The 25232-nt window shown below is 44.8% G+C and overlaps 2 protein-coding genes and 1 long non-coding RNA gene across 3 annotated transcripts; 2 read left to right on the forward strand and 1 right to left on the reverse strand.

Moving 5' to 3' along the window:
- Positions 1-652: 652 nt before the first annotated feature.
- LOC140220087 (uncharacterized) lies at positions 653-11238 on the reverse strand. Its single transcript, XR_011898862.1, has 3 exons — positions 10852-11238; positions 10268-10321; positions 653-2303 (listed from the first exon to the last, which is right to left on the reverse strand). It is a non-coding gene; the product is annotated as an uncharacterized lncRNA (long non-coding RNA).
- Positions 11239-12953: 1715 nt separating this feature from the next.
- LOC117863630 (uncharacterized) lies at positions 12954-17100 on the forward strand. The gene is made up of 9 exons (XM_034747427.1): positions 12954-13010; positions 13208-13656; positions 13817-13869; positions 13974-14005; positions 14136-14189; positions 14265-14339; positions 16052-16152; positions 16255-16356; positions 16783-17100. The coding sequence occupies exons 1-9, from the start codon at positions 12954-12956 to the stop codon at positions 16955-16957; spliced, it is 1098 nt and encodes a 365-aa protein (XP_034603318.1). The 3' UTR covers positions 16958-17100.
- A 140-nt stretch (positions 17101-17240) lies between these two features.
- LOC117865960 (zinc finger CCCH domain-containing protein 24) lies at positions 17241-23697 on the forward strand. The gene is made up of 14 exons (XM_034750237.2): positions 17241-18184; positions 18353-18445; positions 18526-18807; positions 18905-18977; positions 20013-20145; positions 20220-20373; positions 20452-20535; positions 20637-20759; positions 21500-21661; positions 21739-21873; positions 22027-22122; positions 22249-22758; positions 23069-23112; positions 23194-23697. The coding sequence occupies exons 1-14, from the start codon at positions 17738-17740 to the stop codon at positions 23435-23437; spliced, it is 2580 nt and encodes an 859-aa protein (XP_034606128.1). The 5' UTR covers positions 17241-17737; the 3' UTR covers positions 23438-23697.
- Positions 23698-25232: the final 1535 nt, after the last annotated feature.

Consider the following 25232-nt stretch of genomic DNA (forward strand, 5'->3'; position numbering starts at 1 on the left):
AGGTATGAGTACATATTGAGCTCATAACCACCTTAACCATGGTTAGTCTCCCAGCTTTGTTCATTAATGGCGCCTTCCAGGTGGGAATATTGGCTGAGACCTTGTCAATCAATGGCTGAAGATGTGTTTTCTTCAGGCTTCCCACAATCAAAGGCAAACCCAAGTGTTGAATGGGGAATTCAATAGCTCGGGCAAGAATGATGTTACTGATTGAATTGAGCAATTGTTCTGAGCAAGCTATGGGTGCGGTGGGGCTGTTGTGTAGGTTAGTACGCAGTCCTGAGGCATCTCCAAAGAATTGCAAAATCTCCCTAATTGTGATCATATCCTGCAGCTTTGGTGATACAAATAAAAATGGCATCGTCTACATACAGTGAACACTGATGAAGGATTGCCCGATCTGCAGGGGCTGATAGCACTCCTTGCTCAACTGCCATCTTCAGTAGCCTATTTAGGATCTCCATCAACAAAATGAAGAGCTTGGGAGATAAGGGATCTCCTTGCCTTAAGCCTCTGGCATTATGGATTGGAGGACCTGGTGTGCCATTGAGAATGGCCCTCGTGGTAGCTGTGGAGATCAGCACAGAAACCCAGTCTCACCATTTTGTCCCAAAACCCATTGATTGCAATACCTGAAGTAGGAAAGGCCAGCCAACTGAGTCAAATGCTTTGGAAATGTTCAATTTCAACAGCAGGGTGGGTTTCTTCTTTCTATGCAGTGTCTTAGTGAAGCGTCCCCACATAAGTAGAGACTAAATGTGATACAAATATCAGTCCCAGGAGGCTGATAACACATTTATTCGACAGATAATTCAGTTACCGTACAACTCCCGAGGGAGTGGGCGTGAAAGCCACGCAGCGATAAGAAGTAAATAAACAACAACGGCTAACCAAGCGACTGCCAAAAGACAGCACTCGGGACTACACGGCAGCAGCAGCATCATCTTGGAAAGGGCAACACCACAAGCAACGTTGGGTGTGGACACAACCTCTACTCAAAGTCCTCGGCGACGAAATCCGGGTCTTCCTCTATAGCAACGAAACAAGGGTGAGTACGAACGTACTCAACAAGTCCAACCCCATCCACGGAGGGGGATACAAGCAAGTATATGCATAGGATAGATCAAGGATAGGCTAGAGTTCATTTGCGGTAAAGCTAGATTTTTAACACATGCATGGGCTTGTTTTCAAATGAGTTTTTGCAAAGCTATTCTTTAGTAACCGAAACATTGAGTGGGGTTGATCCTACACAAAGGATCCAAGTTTTATTGCTATCCAACTCCCCGTCCGCCATAGCTCACGGCACAACTGCCGGACACTTCCAAAATCCAACATCCGCACACACACACACACACACCCGTGACCATCCATGCCCAAGTGCTAGTTATGTGACCAAGCCATAACTCGTCCAATGCCGTGGACACGGCTACCCGGATAGGTTTTAACTCTGCAGAGGTTGTACACTTTTCCCACAAGTAGGGTACCACAGCATGATCACCTTAGTGCCGGTGCGGATCCTAACAAAGCTATTACCCACCTTAGCTAAGACTGGCCAGTCCTCACGGAAGCACCCAGGGGTTCACGGCTCATCCACGAGACCGTAACTGGGACCTAAGTCACCAAGATCTTACTCCTTTTCCATGGGCTCCCGTTGCTCACCAGCACCCCTGAAGACTAACAGTTCAGCTAGTGGGATTTATGCTAAGCCGTTGCCCATACAACGGTCGAGTGGTTGCACGATGGTTGAATTAGGCAAGATGACACATCAACTCGGTCCTTAACCATGACAAGATGGATATCTCCCGACATTGCTCAACCACTAAGGTACGAGCACAACATCCTGGCATTTCACACAAGAAACACCGATCCATCTCATCTACACATCCCTTTTTCCCTTGAACCCGGAAAACCACTTTCCCATTTTAACACACACACACATGTATTTCTCCATAAAAACCATTGTAATAACGATTGAAGTCGAGTAACAAGCTCCTAAGCACTCTAGCAGTGGTTATCATCTAAACAGAGCAAGTCATATTTAGAGATAAACACGGGACAACAAGGGATGTTCATAACAATCAAGGGGTGGCTATCCAACCATGTCTTGCAATAAAACAATATGCATTTTATAAAACCGGCCAATAGGTTGTGTTTGAAAAACTAGGTATTAAGTATGCATCAAAGGGTGAGATTGGACTTGCCGTCTTCAAAGCCTTCCGGGAGTTCCGGCTCGTGCTACTGGTCCTCGGGCTTGGGCTCGCGGTCAAACTCCTCCTCGGGCTCCTCCTCGGGTAATCTGCAATCTACGACACACACAAACGGGCACACAAATAAATAAAGAAAATTGGTTTTTATTTGTTGAGCTCCGAACAGAAAACGTGAACGGAAAATAGTTAGAAGGAATATTTTTGGGAAATTTGGATATGGATCGGCGGAAGTATTCTGGAGGATGACATGGTAAAATTTGGGGTTAATTGGAGGAAGTTTGACGCATGAAATGATGAGTTAAACATGGGTTAGGAGCTTAAAAAGGAGGTTTAGGACTGATTCACGATGAACCAGGGACCTATTTGTAAATGTTTATGGAGGTGGAGGGGTCGATCTGTGAAATAGCCTTTGAGAGAGGTGGAAGGACTAATTTGTAATTTGGCAAAAGTTGGGGGTTAGATCGAAAATCTGGGGCTTCTTCTTCCTTCCTTCCTATACTGAGACAGAGGAGATGGGAGGGAGGGGCGGCCGCCTAAGCTCGCCGGCGGCGAGGGGAGGTGGCGGGAGAGGCTAGAGGAGGCCGTGGGGGTTCCGTTTTTCCCGTTACCTTGGAGCTTCGGAGAGGGAAGGGGGCGGCCGGCGGTGGTTAGGTGGCGGCGGCATTCGGGTGGAGGAGCACGAGCGGCGGCGGCGGCTCGGCACAGGCGGCGGGTGGAGGAGGTCGGGGGGGTGCGGCGCGGCTTGGGGAGAGGGCGGCCGGGGTGGCTTCCTTTTATAGCCGGCGAGATGAGGGCGGCCGGTGTTGCAGTGGGGCCGCTGGTGGCGTGAGGCAGGAGGCGGGCGGCGCCGGAGGGCGGTAGGGGCCGGCAGTGGCGTGCGGCGGGCGGCGACGTGGAGCGGGGCCGGGGCGCGGTGTGGTGGGCATGCCGGCGGGCCTGGGCCGGGGCCGGCAGTCGTGCTGGCACCGGCGACATGCGGCGTGGTTGCCGAGCGTAGGCGTGGCAGGGCCCGGGCGCGCGGGGCCGGGGCGGCCAGGCGCCGGAGCGGCCCAGGCAACCGGGGGAGTTAAGGCCCGGGGAGGGGGGTCCGGCCAGGGGTGGTGGTGGAGCCGACCGGGAGGAGTGGCGCCAGGAAGAAGAAGGAAGGAGGAGAGAGAAGAAGGAAGGAGGAAGAAGAAAGAAGAAAAAGAAACGAAGAAGGAAAAAGGAAAAAAAATAAAAAGGGAGGAAAAAGAGAAAGAAAAGGGGGAGACCGGCGGCGTTCGCGGCACGCGGTTGGAGCACACGCGCGGCGTCTGACGACAGCACGTGGCGAGAATTTCGGGTACGGATAAAATGATAGCTGTCGGCTTGGGTGCCGAGACGGTGAAATTGCCGGGAAGGTTTGGATTTCCGGGAGCTCAGCGGTAAAGAGATTTTGAAAACAATTTTTAACGGGTCATTTCAGTTGGTGATTTCTGCGGATGTTACACTTAGTTGCTTGCTCCACAAACTTAAAGTTGTCATGGATGGATCGTCACTTGATGAATGCACTTTGGTTGTTGTTGACCAAGTGATCCAATTCTGGTGCCAGCCGGTTAGCTAGAAGCTTTGCCACAAGCTTAGGGTTGCTGTGTATAAGGCTTATTGGCCTGTAGTCTGAAGGTGATTTAGGGTGTTGTCCTTTTGGAAGAAGTATGATTAGAGCTCCATTTACTCTATGCATTTGCTCACAGCTTACTCTGTAAAAGGCATTGAAGGCCAACAGGATGTCGTCTTTAATTAATGGCCAAGCCGTTTTGTAGAATTCAGATGTGAAGACGTTGGGGCCGGGGGATTTTTCATTGGGTAAAGTCTGAATTGTCTTCCAGACTTCTTGCTCGGAGAAGGGGGCGTCCAAATGACTAAGGTTGGCTTGTTGCACACCTATGGTAGTGAGGTCAATGATCTCTTTCCTTTGTGATGGCGTCCCTAGAATCTCCTAGAAGTCGCTACGCAGCATTTGCTCTTTCTTTTCATGTGTGATTGCCACTATCTGATTGCACTCAAGTTTGGACACGAACTTCTTGTTAGTACGGTGACTACATTATAGATGAAACAATTTGGTGTTTGCATCCCCATCCCTTAGGTAGGTCAATTTTGATTTTAGACGCACCATGGTTCATTCTAGCGATGCTAAGCCCATTACTTTGCATTTCATCTCCTTTCTAAATTGGCTTTCTTCCTGTGTGAGCATCCTGTGCTCTTGTGCCTTGTCTAGCCAGAGGATCATTGTCTTAGAAATTACTATCTACATTCTTACCTGACCCACGCTGTGCTGACTCCAGCTTTGGAGTTCATGCACCATGTTCTTGAGCTTTTGCTCCAGCCTGACAAAAGGATTAGCAACATTGTGCTGACATGACCATCCACATGTGACGGCGTCCATGTACCCTGGCATTTTCAACCACCAAGCCTCAAAATGAAACCTTCTTTTGACGCTGAATGCCGCGTTCATGGACAGGAGCAGTGGGCAATGATCTGACATATCGGAGGAGAGAGCTCGAAGGAAGGAGAAGGGAAAATTGATGTCCCATTCGACTGAGACAATCACCCTGTCAAGCTTCGCCAAAGTTGGATCAGCACGTTCATTACTCCATGTATATCTACGACCATGGAGGTAGATGTCTTTCAATTGCAGCTCATCAATCAGTCACTGAAAACGGGCCATGTTCCTGCGGTTCACAGTGGTCCTGTTCTTGTCCCCCTCGTGAAGGATCAAGTTCAAGTCGCCGGCAATGAGCCACATCGGCATGATGGCGCTATGAATATGGCATAACTCATCCAAGAACTCCATCTTTTCAGCATCGGTTTGCGGTCCGTAAACCATGGTGAAACACCACGGATCTGTAGCGATGTTCGTGGACATGGTGATCATGATGGAGAACCTTCCTACATGTAGCGTAGAGCATGATGTGTCCGGACCCTTGCAAGCAACAAGAATGCCCCCGCTAGCGCCAACAGACGACAAGTACGCGAAACTGGAGAACATGCTCCCAAGTTTTCCAGAATCAATGAATGGCGTGATTACATGTAATTTGGTTTCTTGAATGCACACAATCGAGGCTCTGGACTCCAGTGCAACCGTGCGTGGAGTGTCCCGGCGGCACCGCGCATTCAAGCCGTGGATGTTCCATACCAATATATTTTGATTTTCAACTTCCATGGGAGGTGGCAACAATGTGAGTTGGTGGATCCTTCGACAGCGACTGTCAAGCGTTGGCGTCACCCACATCGCTCGCGATCTGCAAGAGATCAGCATCAGTAGGATGGGTTGCCACCGGGAAGATATCTTGCAACATTGCGAAGTGACACGGCTGCATAGTGGCGGCCAAGAACTTGTCAAAGTCCTTTGCTTGCTCTGCATCGCTGTCGTGTGCAATGACACCAAGTTTCTTCATTGCTAGGACCTCACCCTTTTTAGATGGTTGGATGGTGACATTCAAGGTTTGCTTGGTGAGGCGGTCGCTCCTTCTTGGCATCTGTGTCATGGTCACCGGTGGTGGAGGTGCCGACGGCTGGCAGGCAAGCGGCACCTACAACGCCAAGCATACTTAGTTAAGGAACACGACCATTTTCTCTTTCGCTGACTCAGCGTCATCTACTGGCTCTGGTGCGCGTTCTGCTGGCGCTGGTGCACATTCCTGTAACACTGGGGCACGCTCATCGTGTGTCCTACAATCACAGCGGCACAGGTCACTTAGCCCGATACTCTCACTACTATACTTCAGTTTTTAGCTCAGGGGCGGCAAGCTACTGAGGAGACGCAATAACAGATGCATGCACAGTTAGCTCACCAGCAGGAGACCCTGCAGGTAATACTTGAGGGCATTCAGCAGCAGCTCCTTCAGCAGCAGATGATTAACTCATATATGTTCACTTTCTTTTCTAGCTACTTGGGATAGTTGTACCGTCACACAAGACTTGAGGCTCCTCCAGTTCCTACTTCTCAGCAACTCAAGCACGACCCTATGGCTCCTCCTCCATCGATTGGCGGATTTGTGCAGACACCCTTGGCTACCTTCCCAATCTCGCCATTTCTTTAGATAGGGATGTTCTAACTTCCACAATTGGAGGCACAATGTGACCAACAACAACAGTCCTTCCTTGAGCAGCTTCGGCAAGGTCAGTTCTCCAGTCAGCTTCAGTCAACTCAGGTCACCTTTGAGCAGACATCGTAGCCTTTTCTCACCAGCATGAGGTCTAGCTCTCCTCTTTTGTCCTTTGTGTCACCTCGGTTCGAGGGACTTGACGCGACCGATGCCACTCTTCGCGCTATCACTCAACAGATTGACATAGAGATGGCTTCAGAGGTTGAGGTGACAGTTTCTCAGGGCGACACAGTTTCTACTTCTTCTGCACCTATCACCACAGTTGTCGCTACTTCAGCTCCTACTTCTTCCACTCCAGCTGACCCCATTCATCCCGAGGGCTCTCCTACAACTTTGGTCTCGAGCTCCGATGATCATGATGCCGACATCTCAGGCTACTTGATGCAGCCCTCTGGAGCACCTGCGACCTCTTCACCGTCTTCTCAACCCTAGCAGGACTAGAGCTTTTAGGTCTCCTTTTTGGTGCATCATTGCCAAAGAGGGAGATAGATAGGGGGAGTAGAGATAGGGGGAGCTTGGAGGGAGTGTGTTGTTTCTTTTGTGGATCTTCATGTCTAGACATGTTATTTTGATCTTGTGCTTGTTGGTGTGTTGACATGTCTACTCATGTGTGGTTTACTTTCAGTTAATGCTTGTGTGCTAGTTTACCTTCTCTATATCTTGCCATGTGTTAATTGTGTTGAAATGTGTTTTAGATTCAAATTCTATATCTCTACTTGTTGTGTTGTCATCTATCACCAAAAAGGGAGAGATTGAAGCACCTAGGCGTCATCTAGGCCCTTTCGCACCTTTGATAATGGTGTGTTTTGGTGATAAATGATAACCATTTACTTGTGACTAACCTATGAATTTTGAAGTGAATCAATATTGGTTATTATGTCATGAGTTAAATGGAAAGTGACCCCTCAATTTGAATTATCAAGCGAGCTAAGGGCTAATGCAACAAGGCTAAGGACCTTTCTATGATGAAGGACACTTAGTGTAGTATAGACTTTGCTAGTTTGTAGCTCTTGGGCCGTACTATTAAGAGGGGTTTCAATGTTAGTAGCTTGATCTTGTGAACCTAACCATGAAAATGATGCACACTCAGAATTCTCTAGCACTTGGTAGCTCAATGAACTCAATGAAGTATTTAAGAAGCGAAGAAATTGATGGAAAACTCAAAGGTGATTTCATTGTACGAGTGAATATGAAAAGGGGACCGTCAGATGTTCTGACGCCCTGATTCTTAGATGTGTCGAAGCAATTTTTCAGAGGTGAAAAACTAAAGGTCAAAATCAGTTGTTCCGATGGTAGAGCATTGGATGAATATTGCGTAGCACCAGATGTTCCGATGCTATGTCAAGAAGACCGTCAGAGCAAGCATGTTTTCTTTGCAAATTTCCAAAGTGGTTCTGACAAAAATGCCATGTTCCGACGCTTGTCATGTGACCATCGGATCAATGTTTCGGAGCAAGCATATTTTCTTTGAAAACTTAGAGAGGTTTTGGCTAGAACCCCTTCAGCACCGGATGATCCGACGCTACTTAGGGGACCATTGGAGCATTCACCAGAGCAACTTTTCACTGTTACTTGTCATATTTTGGAGATGTGAGTGACCTGATGTTCTGACGCCTTAGGGGATGGAGACAATCGAAACAGCCGATGGTGTGCTTTTCTGCAAGCACTTTTTGACAGCTAGCTACGGTTGCCTAGCCTATATATACCCCTCCCCCATGTCATTTGAGCTGCTCTTGACACTTGAAGACTTCAAGCAGCCCATGTGTAGTTGAGAGTGTGCTAGAGCCAAAGAGTGAATTGTGATTTGCAAAATCTCAAGATTAAGGACTCCTTTTAGTGTTGGAGGGTAGCAAGTGTGCATCTATTCATGGTTTAGCTGAGTGCTGATCAAGTGAAGTCATTGAAACTTGTTACTCTTGGGGGTTGACGTCACTTAGACGGTCTTGGTGATCCGAAGGTTCTTGGTGAGCTCTTGGAGATTGTGGGACCCCTAAGAAGAAGATCTTGTACATGGTGTGAGCTCACCATTTCGAAGATGGAGAATGAGCATTCTTAGTGAAGCACTCTTGTTTTTGTGACTTGAGGGAGCAAAACCCTTAGTGGGTACTCCAACGTGGATTAGGGGGGAGCGTCAACTCCTCGATACCACGGGAAAAAATCCGGTTGTCTCGTGTCCTCACTCTTTACATTTTAGCACTTCTTTTGAGCACTTACTTCCTACAATTTACTTGTCTTTTTGCTCTTGATCAAGTTGCGTTTGCTTTGCTCATATCTTGCCTAAGGAAATGATGATCATGTTAGTGTGCTCTCCTTGCTAGGTCCTTTGTTTGCTAGTGTGCTTAGTTTCTAGGTTTGAACCTTGTAGATTGGGCAACACTAGAAATCTAGACTAATGTTTACTTTTATTGTTCTAGAAATTTTAAAAAGTCCCAATTCAACCATCCTTCTTGGCCACCGATCCTTACAAGAATTCAGAAACTTCCTCCAAGAGAAAATGTAGTGTTTTTTTTAGAAAAGGGAATATGTATTAATATTCCAAGAGAAAATGTAGTGTTGCAAGGGAGAAATGCAGATCCAGCAATGAGCTCTTCGATCCATTGGTAGTGAATTGAGAGATGCAGATAATAGCTGTTGCCGTGGCTTTCAAAAAAATACTATATGCTTGCTATTTACTCTTTGCTTGGAGCATGAGCTAAAGATAAAGATGGAAGGAAATTTTCTTTAGTAAAAACATAGTCATACGGAATGAATTTTGTTTGAAGTACTGACATGCAAGGAACCTTTTCGCTTTAAACATGGAAAGAACCATCGTCTAGGTAAGAAAATTATCTTTAATTTGAAGAAGCTTTTTATTTCGAATAACTCTCTTTATTGAGGCTTCATGTATCGGTCACATTCTGCTTTTTCCCCCTCATCTAATGCTTGCGTGAACACTACTCTGCTATGCTCCTGTCTAAGCACGACATGACCAGATTACCACTCTTCTGTGAAGGATCGACACGAAGATTAACTGCTGGAAATGCAAACTGCAACATGGATGCCACTTGTCACTATAAGAATGACATAAAATTCCCACCTTCTAAGCGCATTGTGTTCAGACATCTTTTCCCCAGAGGAAATTAAGGCATAACTGCAGAACATTAACCCTCAAAGCAAGTTAGTTGAGGTTTTCCAATGAGCTCTTGGGTCCATTGGTAGTGAAGTGAGCTTCAGGTAACAGCTCTTGTCGAGGCTTTAGTTATAAAATAACATATGAAATTGCTCTTTGCTCTTTTCTTCCGGCTGCAGCTAAAGAACAAAGACGCAAGGAACTTTTCTTTTCAAAAAACTAGTCATATGGAATGAACTTTTGTTTGAAATAATCATACGGAAGGAACTTTTTTTAAAACAAAAAATAAAGAGATGGAAAGATCTGTCGTCCAGGGATTTTTTTTTATTTTTAACCTTTTTTTAAAAAATATTTTTAAAAAAAATCTCTCCCCACTCTATTTGCACGGGTAACCCTTTTGACCGTGCCAGTGCCCATGACATGCACTGGTGTGGTAGAGGTGCCACGCTGGCACGGCGTCCCGCGCCATGCTAGCGCGGTGCTAACCTAGCCTCGTGCTTGCCACGCCACCTCACCTGGTGCGGCAAGGCTGCCACGCGGTAGCACCTGGGTTACAGGCCACGAGCCGACTCCCTTCTCCTCGCATACAACGTAAGAAAGCCCTTGTTTGAAGCTAATATTAAACAGTATAAACAGTTGGAGGAGAGGAATGACCATGTTGTTTAGTAATTTAAATGAAGCAGAAATCAGCAAAATATAGGTGCAAACACTTGGACTTGGAGTATCCAAAACATTTCACAGTAACATTTCCATTATATTTTTTAGTAATTGAGCATTACTAAACACAGGAAAACAATATAAAGTAAATCAGAAATACTAACCCTCATCCGTTTCATGCTCCTGAGCTCCTCAGGTCCGAATCGCTGTGCATCCTCCTGCGTGAAAACATCAAGAAAGATGGTAAGAGATAGATAAGTCATTACACATTTATACCAACATAAGCAACTCCAAGAGTATCTTAAAAAATTCTTCCCCAAAACTATGTATTGGGGGTTCTCCCAAAAAAAATTTCCCCCAAAAACATATCAATCCACAGCAGATCGCTAATAAATAGCCCCCAATATTTCAAACACAGGCCACGTCATCGTATTGGGCCCATCGGAAGGGACACGCGGGCATGCGGGAAACAGGATTGGGGGAGGAACGCCAACGCTAAAATATACGCGGTGGCAGGCTGTTTTTTAGCGTCGCTAAAAAATTGGGGAAGGTTTAGGTGGATTGTTGGAGTTCATTTTTCTCTCTTTTTTCCTTAAAAAAGGTATTGGGGGTAAGATTAGCAGCCTCTTGGAGTTGCTCTAAGACGAGCATTTTCATTACGATGCACCTTCTGGTCTCCATGCCAGGAGCAAAAAAACAAGCATCATACAGATCAAGAGATATATTACTAAAAAATACTCAGATTTACCTCTTTCTGCTGTGCACTGTGTTTGCCACAGTATGCTTTGTGCTGTGATGTAGTACCAAACCCTTTTGTGTTCATGTTAGCCGTTGACGCAATCGTGTGGCCGTCGCGGCTCGTCCTTGGCCAGCAATAGAGGCGGAGCAGCAGTTGCGGCACAGCAAAAGCGTTGCAGCAGCAGGGGAGCAAAGGCAGCAGTAGAGTCGGAGCAACGGCGGCGGCACATAGAAAAAGGGGACACAGATCAAATGCAGTGGCCACTGCCACTACAAGATAACACTGCACGCAATCTCAGCCGTCCGATCTCCCCGCGAACAGTCCAGATCTGACGCTACATTGCTTATCTTGCAGTGGCAGTGTGCTACAGTGATCCGTCTCACACTGCCCATTGCTTATCTTGCAGTGGCAATGGTCACAGCACCGGATCCATATCCATAGAAAAGACAAGGTAAAGAAGGGAACGGATAAGGTCAAACAAGAATGAATGGCTAGAAAAGAAAAAATAGAGGAAAAAAGAAAGAAGAAAAAGACGTGTAATCCCATCGTAAAATACCAGGTATCCTAGAGGTTTTAAAATATATTAGCAGTGTTGGGGGAAATATTAACGATATCCTAATGACCATTAAAACAACAATCATGAAGGCTCAGGCCCACCTGCGGCAATGGCGGCCGCCGTTGGCCCAACATGGGAGGGAAGCGCCCCACTCCGCCTCGCTCGACCCAGTGCCCCGGGGTCGGACGCTCCCGACCCCTCGATGACCAGACTCCGCCTTGCCCGACCTCTCGTCGCAAGACTCCGCCTCGCCCGACCCAGGGCGCAGGGGGTCGGACTCATCCAGGCCCACAAGACAAGTATCCGCCTCAGGCGCAGACTGGAAGATAAGAGTGCGGATCTCGTGGGCCCCCCTGCCGATCTTACCATAAATGCGCCGCGGCTCTGGTGCGCAGAAAGGTGCCCGCGCCCCTGACGTGACCCGCCACAAGTACCCATGCACGACCGCACAGCACAGGCTACAGTGGTCGCGGCTCTCCCTGATTCGCTGCAGGACACTCATGGCCTGCGCCGCTCGGCACAAGAAGAAGCCCCGCCCGTTCTCGCGTCCCGCGCGTCCGACGACAGGGATGCGACGTCCGTGTCCCACGGGCCATCAGCAAGATAACAGGATTAGCCGTCTCCCCCCGACGTGCACAGTCACCACGACCGAACACCATGATCATGTTTGGAGGCAACAATCACCGGGGAGATCGTCGACAGGACCCGAGGGCGGCTGCCCTTCCCCGGCGGACACGCTGACAGGATCTGAGGGCCGGAGCAGGAGACGGCGGCCCTGGAACTTGATCCTTCTCCTTGTATTTTACTTTACTTAGCTTGTCTCTTTTACTTCTCCTCACACCCAGTCTCACCTATAACCCCGGTGTCCTCCTTGCGCTATAAAAGGAGAACCGGGGGCCCTGAGATAGGGGACTCGCTCAAGCGAAGAGAACATACACACTCACCATTAGAGCATCAGTGCACACCCAAGAGACTTGGCACCAGCTTCCTCTCTCGCCCTCCTGTAACCCCTACTACAGACACCGCGTGGGCAACACGAGCAGCTCCTCATACTGGACGTAGGGCTTTCCCTTGTTCGAACCAGTCTAAACCCCGTGTCTCCCACGCCACCATCCAAAGCCTTACGCGCATAAAAGAAATTTACTAGTCTTAGTCTTGATCCGCTAATCTTGACAACGACAAGCAGGAGTAGCAAAAGACGCATGCACCCCTGAATTAATAGTAGTTGCAGATAATAAGGAATTTATTTTTAGCCACCTTATCTTGTTAACTATAGAAAGAAAGAAATGAGTAATCATTCAAATATACTTACAATGCCTTGTATTCAAGAACAAATTTCGAAAGATTGAATGTTTTGTATTATAAGACGGAGGGAGTAAAAAAGAGAGAAGGATTGGATTGGATAATAAGTAATAAAGGAAAGGGATAAGAAAAGAGAAAAACAAAAGGAGGGGATAAGAAGGAAAAAGAAAAAAAATGGTAAAGGTATTATTCTCTACTATATAAAAACCAAAGAGGACATAAAAAAGCGGTCCGTCGTTTGCCCACGCGCTCGATGTCCCTCGCTTCGGTGTTTTTCGTCCGTCGGTTCCGCGTCATCCGCTCAGGAGCCGTTCAATCGGCGCTTCCGTGAATTGAGGCGCGCGGCCCTTCTCTTTCGTCCGTTTCCCTCCGCGCGGAACACTCCGTCCCTAGATCCTTCTCCCTGCGTGCCATCTGCCGCCGCCACTTCCCCTCCTTGCGTCCTTCCCTGCGTGCCACTAACGGCGGCACCACTTCTCCCTGCGTGCCATTGACGGCGGCGCCTAGGGTTCGAGCGGGCTCTGTGGCGCTTGGGCTTCGACGCTGGCGGCCCCCTCCCACTCCGGCGGCGCCCCTCTACACGAGCATCCGTGGTCCTCTTCTTTCCCCTCCGGATCCGCTCCTCCCTGGCCGGCGCAAGCAGAAGGCTCTGGCGGCACGATTGGTGGCCGCCGGCGGCTCTCCCGGGCTTCGTCGCCAGTGCAGGATGGCCCCTCTACAAGAGCATCCACGATCCTCTTCTTCCCCTCTCCGGACCCGCTCCTCCCTGGCCGGCGCAAGCAGAAGACTCCGGCGGCGCGACTGGTGGCCGCCAGTTCCTCACCCGGGCTTTGTCGCTCCGGACGTTTTGGTCCGCACCCCCGCACCAATCTAGATCACCAACCATGGTATTCGGAGCTCTCATCGCGTCAAGGATGGCCAGGTCCAGCCGCACCCTCGCCTCTGCCGTTGCCTAGGTCCGCGCCACCTCTGTTCCCCTACATCTGATAGTGCTTCTCGGTCAATGCCCAGTTCCAATCTATCCAAGATTCTCGCAATTTTTGGTGCTGTGCATTCGTTTGATGATGGTTTGGGTTCATCTGTTGTGCTTATTTGTTCTGCTTGCAATCTGATTAGGGTGAACGGTGCCTCCTCTGTTGTCCAGGCTTGGAGCTGTAGCTCGTGCTTAGGTAATTAGGAGTTGGGGTTGTCATATCATCAACCATTCTGCATCCATGACAAGGTTCTTCGCTTTTTGGATGTTAATGTGTGTGTTCTGTGCTTCTGTGTGCAGCACAAAGCTGCTGGCGGCGGCAGCACAAAGCAGTTAGTTTCCACTTGTACTTAGTAGAGATAATTGATATTCAATTAGGTATTGGAGCCTCAAGTATGCTTGCTGTGCCAGGAAAAATTGCAAAAGTTGTCAATTTACCTAAAACTTTCTGTCACCTTGCAGAGGCAGATTGTTCTGGAACAGAGAGTAATAGATGCTGCTAGCTTAAAGATACAGGTAATTTTAGTTAATTGGTCGTTGATTAACTGTCATGTGGTATAGCTCAAAGATTCTCTTTGTTCCTCTGTGAAGAAAGTGGCAGAGCATTCAGGTAGAGCTGTACATCTGGAGCCATCTACCTCGGCCACTGTAAGCTTTTGCTCACAGGTATTTGCTATCAGCTGTAGACTTTATTTTCAAACTAATTACGATCCTTAGTTTAAGCATCCATTCTACTATCATATAAATAAAAATAGTAAACAAATATATCTTACCCCCTTACCTTAGAATCAGGTTTGCATCTCAACCATAGATAACAAAAATAATAAACAAATATAACTTGCCCCCTCTACCTTAGAATCAGGTTTGCATCTCAACTGCAGATCTATCATTCGCTAATGAGGGAGTTAAAACAGAGGAAAGTCCCCTCCTTAGTTTTTAAACTCATGGTCACTGGGCAGCTTAAACTTAGAAAACCGGAATGCTTGTGTGATTTCCTTGCGTTAGTGAAATGGCAGGTGAACTGGTATTTAGGAAAATACATGTCATGTAAAACCTGTCCTCAAGCACTATACACAACATCTGTACCCGTGCACTCTCAAGAAGCTCTGGTATCTAGACTCTGACAACTACCACTTATATCCAATCCAAGCCCTCAATTACCATGATACTATGTTGTATTGCTACAGAATATAGCAATTTTAGATGAAGAACTCTTCTCTACTACATACTGATGCTCCATGAAACAAACACACCTGCTTATATTTGGGAGGTGTTATATATCAGAACCCTGGAGAAAATGATTAATTCCAGGTGACTGATATCCACCGCATGATTATGATCCATTGGTAAATATACCTTCCTCCTCCTCTTGACAGGCCATCTCTTTGCGCGTGTCCGACAGTAACTGCTGCAAGGCCAATCAACCCACCCTGCTAACATCAATGCGACAGAGAACTCAACAAATCTGACCCTGTCAACACCGGAAGCATAAAAATCATAACATAACAAAAATCATAACATAACTCAAGGTATTTCCAATACTAACTATTCAAGGTATTTTGCAATTGAATTTGTGAAGCATAGTTATGTACGTTTATGGTCATTTATCCATAAAGGACAGCAACCAGAAACTTCCAGACCACATCATCTCTTTCCGGGGAAATTGCAACAAATTTTCATGTCACGAAGGTTGCTGAGTGAAATCATACATGGTTATCGGCTGCCCGGTCATATTGCTTAGGAATATCGACCCTGCGAATGGGCTGTGCAATGGTACAAGGTTGGTGGTTTGAGGCTTCCAAAAAAATTCAATCGATGCTGAAATTGTGCTGGGACAGCATGCCGGAAAGAGGGTTTTCCTTCCTCGAATACCGCTGTGCCCCTCTGACGATAGATGTTCCCATTCCAATTTAAGAGGAAGCAGTTCCCTATTAGGCTCAGCTTCGCCATGACGGTCAACAAGTCACAGGGCCAAACTATACCAAATGTGGGTGTGTACCTACCCGCCCCTGTGTTCTCTCATGGTCAGTTGTATGTTGCTATGTCTAGAGCCACAGCCAGAACGAATATCAAGATCCTCGCCCTCCCACCAAACGCAGAGGCAGACGAGGAACAGACTAAAAAGAAGAAAAAGAAAACTGCTAATAAGAAAGTGAACGGTCAGGGTAATCAAAATAATAATGAACAAAAAGGTAGTTCAGAGAAGAAGAAAAGGGTACCAACAGTAGATGGCACGTATACGAAGAATATTGTATACAAGGAGGTTCTAACACCTTAGGCGAGGTAATATAATGATTATTCGTGCGTGTCTTACACTTTTCATTTATTTTTTTTAAAATACTTAACTCATCAATTTCATGTTTCTTTGGTCTTGGCAGTTGCTAGACTTGAGTGGCATTTTCACTGTATTTTTTTGTGGTATTGTGATGTCACACTACACTTGGCATAATGTGACAAAGAGCTCAAGAGTGACAACCAAGTAATCATACTCACTCCATAATTTATTCCACCAGTATGTTCATAGCAAGTTAAATAAAAAGATACCAATTGATTTTCTTTGGACTTTTTTTTATCTACTCAGGCATGCCTTTGCAACTTTGTCCTTCATTGCTGAGATGTTCCTTTTCATGTATGTTGGTATGGATGCGTTTGATATCGAAAAGAGGGAGTTTGCCAGTAACAGGTCAGTTTAATGCACTTTCTAAAACTTTCTGGTCCGCAACTTGTTCAGGTACTTTTATGTTAAGAGATGTTGACAGCAATTCCAGGATTATCTTGCATTTTAAATTTGAATGCACTCAAATATCATATCGATTCTCTACTCAAATCATTTTAACACTTCATTTTTGCGTGATGGAAGGGTTACAGTTGGTCCTGATAAAGTAATAAACAACTTATTTACTTAATTCTGCTGTGTGAAAACTTTGATTTCCACTGCAAACTCTGCAATATTTTTGGGTTTAATGATGATATTTTGGGTATTGCATTAGATCAGGATATGTTTTGGATCCATTATTTGCCTCATAATGGTTAACCGTGTTGTGTGAAATGTTGCTGGGTCCAAACAGCAAGCACCAATAAATAACAATATTTTTGTGAACTGTTGCAGATGTTCATCGGTGATGGAGCCAAGCTTGTTCGAGATGCTTTTCAGCTGGCCAAGGAGAAAACCCTCTGCATCATATTTTATTGATGAAATTGATGCTATTGGAATAAAGCGTTTTTCATCTATCTTCTGGCGCAAGAAGCGAATGCTTGTAGGACAAGACTACCAGGCATTGTAAAACATTTTCTTTGGTGCATCACATGCAAAAAAAAATAGGATAGATGTGGTGGCATTTGGATGACCTGTTTTATATTTATTTCACGAATTCAATCTTAGATGATATACTTATTTCATATTTATACATGTTTTATACTTTTATTATCCTGTTGAATCCAATATTTTGCAATATAAAAATTTTGTTGCCCGTAGCAACGCACGGGCACGATCCTAGTAGTATATAACAATCTAATTACTGGGTAATATATAATTCATACAAAACTTAAAATTTTGGTTAATCTAATTTCTATTCATTATTTTTTTAAAAACTTCATATGACAGATCACATTATAATTGAAGGCGAATATAAACTCATGTGTACATCTAAAGGCATATAGAACATTTGAGCTTTCTATTATATATCTGGCTGGATTCGCTCCTTCTTTCATTACTAGCCCGTTAACCTAACTAAATCAAGACATATCCTGATAAAAAAACAGATCAAGACACCGTAGGTCCTTTGTCTTTTATTTCATCGATGCTATCTCTTGCATTTGTGCTTTTGGATCATTTTTCTTTCACCTTTTTCTTTCTTTTTCGCTTTCTTTTTTCAATGGGAGGAGATAGGCAGAACCGATGGCCCAAGAACACAGCGAGAAGGCCGTTTTCCATCCAGACGAAAAGAAAAGAGGAACCGACGGCCCACTAGCTTTCCATCCAACTAAAAGGCCCAAGACAAGTCCTCCGGCTGCAAACTGCTATTCTGCAACCCTCCGCGCACCTAGCCGCCGCCATCGCCGCCATGGAGGACGACAAGACGCCGCCGCAGCCGCAGCCCGAAGTCGTCGGCGAGAAGCGAAAGAGGGAGGAGGGTTCGCCGGACGCGGCTACCGAAGACGCGCCACCTGCCTCCGCTGCCTTCGGTGAGGATGCGGCCAGCAGCGGCCGGCACCCGATGTGGAAGACGAGCCTCTGCTCCTACTTTCGCCGCCGCGGCGCCGGCGCCGAAGGGTGCAGCCACGGGGAGTCCTGCCGCTACGCGCACACCGAGGAGGAGCTCCGCCCGCGGCCCGACGGCACCTGGGACCCCACCTCCGACCGCGCCAAGAAGCTCCGCAAGGTCGCCGCGGAGGCCCAGGAGGAGACCGAGGAGGAGGTCACGGTGGATGAACAATCGCTCGACAAGTGCCTCGTCGGGCTTCCCAGGGGGTGGACGGCTGATAGGCTCAAGGGCTTCCTTCAAGACCAGGCAAGTAGATGATGGTTTTACAGTGTACCATAGAAGTCGAACTAACACATATGGAGTGTAGTCCTTTTCCTTCGAAGAAATTAGGGTATGACTTTGCATTTATCAAACCTGCTTTTTTATGCCAACTCCACCAATCGAAATTTTATGATTCAAATGATGGTGCTGCAGGGAATCTCCTACGCGACAGCAAAGAAGAAGAAGGGAATGACAGTTGGTTTTGTGACTTTCGAAAGTGTCGAACAACTAACAAATGCAGTTCAGGTAATTATCTGTCTGTTCATACAGGGAACTTGGGTGTTGTAGAAAGTATAAGCTTGACCTTTTCCTCTCGATTTGATTAGGTCCTCAAGGAGAACCCTTCTGGTGGAAAAGAAATAAAGATAGCAGATGCTAATCGTAGGTCTCATCAAAAAGTGCACGCTGAAGGGCCTGCATCGGATAATGGAACTGCAACAGAAAATGGTAGTAATGCTGCTGCTACCGCTGGGGAAGCATCTGCAGCTGAAGCGGTTGCATCAAATAAAAAAAGTGCCCGTGATGCTGTTACTCCCCTTGCCCATATGTCTTACAATGATCAGCTAGAACACAAAAAACATTCAATGGCGCAGATACTGAAGAGACTTGTAAGAACAATTTCAGGTCCTTGTGCTGTTTTAAACAGTGCTTAACTATGTTTCTGCAGAAATTGCTAACCGGTTTTCTTATTGTCTTCTATTGCAGACTCGCAATGCTAGAAAAGCTTGCCCGCCTGCCATTCCCCTTCCTAATTGGATTTTTAAATCAAAGGAAATTGGTAATGTCCTAACCTTATTGTGTTGCATTTTCACATTTTATTCTCAGTAATTGTGGTAACCTCTAGTAACAGACAGCGATTGAGTTGATCTAGCTCCCATCATGATCGTATAGTTTATGTTCCCTTTGTGTTTCAAGGAAATGTCTATACTAGTACTGTATCTTTTATCTTACACAACTATATGGATAAAGATGGTTTTACAGCATATTTTTTTGATTTGGCGGAATGTCAGAAACATAATGCATATCTGGGCAATCCATCTGGGATTGTGAGTAAACTGATACAATCTCCATCCTTGGAAGAGTTAAATATAGTATTAATGGGCATGCGTTCTAGTGCTTACTTAATATTACCCATAAGTTAATGCAAATTTCTAGGTAATATAGACAATATTAACCATCAGTTACATATATTATATGTATGTGCTGAGGGAACATCTTCTTGTCCACCATGTTGTTTGTTTATTGTATTTTGCATTATCCTATCTCAGCTGAAGACTAACTCTCATAGTTCCACCCAAGCATTACTTCTATCTTCAATGCTTCCATAATTCATATCAATAGCAGACAAACTGTTAGAATCTCCAGGAAAATACATGTAAGATGCAGTGCTTGAGTATAAAACATGTGGCAGCCATGCCTTTCTTTTGGTGAAAAGTGGACATTAGTGGCATGCGATCTAACTCTTCATTAAAACAAACAAAACTAATACACTTCGCTTACTTGAAACATGTATAAATTGGTTTTTGACCAGTATCTGTGATGCTTGGCAATTAATCTCAAATATCCGGAACATGCACTTCTCATTGTTCTGACTTATGAACATGGGGGTAAGCAAGATTGTTTTTTCAGCTCAGCAGGATGCATTTATTGTGGTCATTGCAATGACCTTTAGTGCTTCGATTCTTGGAAATGGCCTCTTGTTCTCTCTTTTTTTCCCCCTATGGAACAGGAAGGAGTTCTGTGTATCATTGCATTAGGGGAAATGCTATCTACCTTTTTATGGTATGTAGTAATGATCTGTGCAATTTCCCAGGTGGTCTTCCTTGCAAGCTTGAAGGCATTTTGGAGTCCCCCATTGTTGATGGATACCGTAACAAGTGCGAGTTCTCTGTAGGATATTCCTTGGAGGGCAAAAAGACAGTAGGATTTATGCTTGGGAATTTCAGGTTGGCTTATTTCTTTACCTTTTTCTTCACTGCTCTTAATTCCAGTAATAATGACTGGTACAACATGATTCTAGGGAAGGCGTGACTGCTGTTGAGGAACCTGTGAACTGCCCAAATGTCTCAGAAATTTCCTGTAAATATGCTCAGATCTTCCAAGATTTTCTGCAGTCATCAAGCTTGCCTTTGTGGAGCCGAGTTGATAATTGTGGGTTTTGGCGCCAACTCACAGTATGCTCTCTCAACTTTTAAATCCTCAGTGTGATGCTTCTGTTTTATAATTAACACTTTGCACTGGGATTTTATTAGGTTCGTGAGGGAAGGTATCCAGCGGAAGCTGTTGTTTTACAGAATGCGGAATCAAAAATATCAGAAGTCATGCTTATTGTGCAGGTTGTTTGGAGCAAAAATGCACTTATAGTATCACTCCAGTGGTTATAAAGTTTCCTAGTGGCTGACCAATGACACTCATCAAACTGCATCTATACTTTCAGGTGTGCTCAACAGATGTCGATGAGGCTCTAATGAAAGAAGAGTTTGACAAGCTGTCCGCTGCCCTGATAGAAGGAGCAGCAATGTGCTCACCTTCCTTGCCACTAACAACTATTGTAGTTCAAGTAATGTTTTCCCAGCTTATTCAGAACTATGATTTATGTGCATGTTTCCTTTCGTATGTTCTACGCAATTTGGATAGGCTTCCCTTTTTTAACTTTATTTCTTTTACTATTTTGCTTGTAAAGTAATTGTATGCTGTTTAGCAAAAGCTACACTTTGTTGCGGTGGTCTGAAATCTTGCTTAACATTTTGCTGAGAGTACTTAAGAATGCTACTAATTTATATGGTTCTGCCTAACACTGCGCCTATTATTCATTTGTTTTAGAGGCTGTTTGGATCATGTTAATCTAGCAATAAGATTTATAGAAAAATAGGATTTAGCAGAAAAAGATTTAACAATAAGATTTTTAGAAAATAGTTTTTTATGATTTTTCAGGGAAAATGATTTTAAATTTGTTATTTGGTTGGATAAGTTTACATTCTGTTTGGATGAGTTGTTCAACAGTATAAAAAATCTAGATTGGAAACTGATTTCATGAGAAACAAGGGTTGGTATGTCATAAAACTCATGATATGAGTGTTGGCAAAAAAATGATGTTTCTTTTTATCTAGGTTTTATCTTTCCTAACCAAATCAGATTTTAGGTTGTTAGGCCCTAAAATTGAGTTTAGCAAAATGTTCTTTTGATAAAAGATGAGATCAAACAATCTCTTGGGGATGCTACTTGCAGTTTATGTTAATAAGTTGACCGTCTTTTTTCTTGAAATATTTGAAGAATAATGAGACCTACTTATGCATGCAGGATCATAAAGGAATATCAAATGCTGCACCTGCTGATTGCCCGCTGATCCCACTATTGGTGCCAAAGGGAGATCAATTGGGTGGCGGAGCAGAAGATAAAACAAGAATCCATGATCACATCAGCAATTTAAAGTTCTCCATATCACCGACAGCTTTTTTCCAGGTCTGTTGGTGAAATAGCAAGTTACTTCGCCAATCTTTTTCTATGGTTAAATATAGTAATGACATAGTACTATGCAGGTTAATACTCTTGCTGCAGAAAGATTGTATAGCCTTGCTGGTGATTGGGCTAACCTCAATTCGGACACGTTACTTTTTGACGTATGTTGTGGGACTGGAACTATTGGTCTGACCTTAGCACATCGTGTTGGAATGGTGATTTCTTTTGCCAATTCATATGTTTTTAAGTGTTTGTCATGTAATATAATACATGGGCCAGATCTGAGCTCTTATTAACTTATGTAGCTTATTAGAGGAATCTGTTTTCTTTGGAATAATCTTTTCAAATCTAGTTACTAATTGTGGCAGGTTGTTGGGATTGAAATGAATGAATCGGCAGTTTCAGATGCTCACAGAAATGCTCTTATTAACGACATAAAAAATTGCCGATTTGTCTGTGGGAAGGTGAGGCTCATATCCCGTACATGAAATTACAGAACTTCTCTCATTTTAAACTACCATCATTCTGTTCAGTTCCACTGACCTTTGCTGAAATAATCTCATTTGAGTTCATATGTTGGGATTAAATAGGCCGAAGATGTGATCGGGTCCCTTCTCACAGAATATCTTGGTTCACCACAGCAACACATTGCAGCTTCTGAAAGTAATTCCATAATCAATGATACAAGAGAAAATGAAGATACAGTTGATTGCCTAGAAAGCAATGGTGAAAATATGGACAGTTCAACAGAGACAAACAACAATGGTGAAAGTGAGCAGCCTGGAGACATGTCAGTTGATCTTCCCACTTGTGCTGGTGATGAGGAAATAAAGGAAGATTCAATGGATAGGGTTAACAAAGAGGTTGATTCCAGTCATAATGAACACAATGAGGCTGCTGGTGAACAAAAATGTGGGGAAGCATCATTGATCAATGATGAGTGCACTGATACAACATTATCTGATAGTTTGGAGCCTGGCAGTGGCAAGACATGCCAGGATAGTTCTATTCCAAACAAAAATGTGCTTGATTCTAGTGCATGCAAGTTCAAAAACGTTGTTGCAATTGTGGACCCCCCACGTGTTGGCCTTCACCCTACTGTAAGTAAATTTCAACCTTTTGCTGAAAGTCAATTTCAAAAAAAAAAAACCTTTTGCTGAAAGGATTGTGATGTTAATTACTGAAAAATCTACATGTTTTTTCCACTGCACATTCAAAGGCCTGGCTATCTTAGTGTATTCCTCCATATGCCTTGAAATTATTCCTTAATAAATCTAATAATAGGTCTTGTTATTTCTCAAATATTTTCGTGTTAATACCTAGCAACTACTAGCTGATAAATTTGGATAGTGATTGTATTTGTGTTATATAATTATGTTTATTATACTCACATCCTGAGCATCATTATAGGTGATCAAGGCATTGAGGACTCATCCACTCATTCGACGCCTAGTGTAAGTATTCCTCGTACCATCTTAGTTGAATATACAACCGGGTCTGAAATTCACAGCTTTTCTTCTTTTCTTTAATTGCAGGTACATTTCCTGCAATCCAGATAGCCTAGTTGCCAATGCGATTGAGCTGTGCACCCCAACATCTGAGAAACAAGAAAAGAACAAAGGCAATCGAGGGTGGCGATCTATGAGTGCTGCTGGTCTTGCTAGGCAGCGGACGAAGTCCATGCCCAACTCTGAGCCTTTTATACCCAAGAGGGCGATGGCCGTGGATCTGTTTCCTCACACCTCGCACTGTGAGATGGTTATGCTTTTTGAGAGGTGAAGGAATGAATTGTCTATCCATGCAAGGCAGCATGCCTCAATTTCTTGTTAGACATTTTAACCATGCTGTCGAGGACCACATCAGTTTTCCTCAGCTTGGTCCTCATGTTGTAACATTCTTAGTAACATCTATTTGATTTAGAAGGCATGGCATTTGATGGTTACTGTTTGAGATCTGCATTACTTTGATAGGATCGGCTACTTCAGATTCGTTACACATTTTGTTTCCCTGTTAAATGGAAGCCACAGGATTTAATTTAAGCACCAAAATGTACCTGCCTCAGCTTTTCTATGGATGGTCCAACCTGGAGTGGCATCCTTTTTCTTTTAGAGGACCAGGAGTGGCATCCTAGTCAGGGAAAACCGTACATAAGTACTGGGCCTATTGTTGGCCCAATTCCAACTGTGATTGCACTTATCTTTTTGTTCATTGTTCTACCAGTGGGTCTGTTCCTTTTTATTTGATCTGACAGGATTTGAAAGAGAACGACATGTTCCTACCGAAATTGCATCATCCTAAATCATGCCGTCTCATTTCGAGTATGACGTGTTAACAATAGGGTATTTGACAATACTAGACCCTTTCATATTGGTTCCTAGGATTAAATTTCAATGCCATTAAGGGAAAAAAATATTACCTGTTCTCTTTTCCTGCTACAGTAAAGAGAGGCGAACCGGAGGCGAGCGCTGTTCCGGCGCCAATCCCTCCGGTTCCCCCTCTTCTCCGGTGGTCGCGTCCGTGCTGGAGAGGGAGGGGAACTGGGGATTTGGTTGTCCGACTGTATAGCTCCTAGTCTAGCCTAGATTTAGATAGAGTAGCTTAGGGTTTCTGGGATGTCACCGGCGACCATGTCTTGCGGACTTGTCTTCCCCAGCGGTGGCAATGGCGACGGCACTGCTTTGGGTCAAGATTCAAGGAGGAGATTTGTGCTTTGGGTCAAGATTCCGGGTTGGCGAGTTTGTCGGTGGCAGTGGATTTGCTTTGGGTTGGTTTCCGATTGGGCTGCTTTGGTGCTCCATGGCGGCCTGATGTGAACGGTTCGGTTTCTGTGGTGCTGTTGGTCTCTTCGAAAGTGTCAGAACTGTGTTCCAGAAAGTGTCAGAACTGTGTTCTGGAACACAGGAGGTGGAGAGAAGGGGTTGTTAGGGCCATGTTTAGTTACTCCCCAACTCTCAACTTTAACACTATGCAAAAAGAAGATTCTCCATCACATCAAACTTACGGTACATGCATGGAGTACTAAATGTAGATGAAATTAAAAACTAATTGCACAGTTTTGTTGTACTTTGCGAGACGAATCTTTTGAGCCTAATTAGTCAATATTTGGATAATAATTCACAAATACAAACGAAACGCTACAGTGTGCTACAATGCTGGCACTGTAACTTTGCATCTCCCAAATTGACCAACTAAACAAGGCCTAGATTGGGAAGCTTGACGGCCAATGTTCGTTTACCGAGGACTTCTTGCGGCTTATACCTTTGTGTGTCGGCTTCTTGGTCTGGATGCGAGGTAACGACGGCGGTGGTGTGTTATGGAGTGCAGCGATGCAGTTCGAGGACCGAGCAGCATAAGAAGAAGGGCTTCGTTGTAATTTCTCAATTACCTAGGGGCCCTTTTGGAAAAAGGGATGCACTTGTACTTGTTTCTGTTCTCTTTTAACATGATGTTATCCCTTCTCGCAAAAAAAAAAAGGAAAACAATATTAAACCAAAGTTCAAAGGTTTATTAGAGATGAGGTATTTTGTCAGGAAGATTAAGCAAATGTGAGTGCTTGAATTTAAATCGAACAGGA

This window comes from Setaria viridis, chromosome 7, assembly GCF_005286985.2.
Source record: "Setaria viridis chromosome 7, Setaria_viridis_v4.0, whole genome shotgun sequence".
NCBI classification, from domain to species: domain Eukaryota; kingdom Viridiplantae; phylum Streptophyta; class Magnoliopsida; order Poales; family Poaceae; genus Setaria; species Setaria viridis.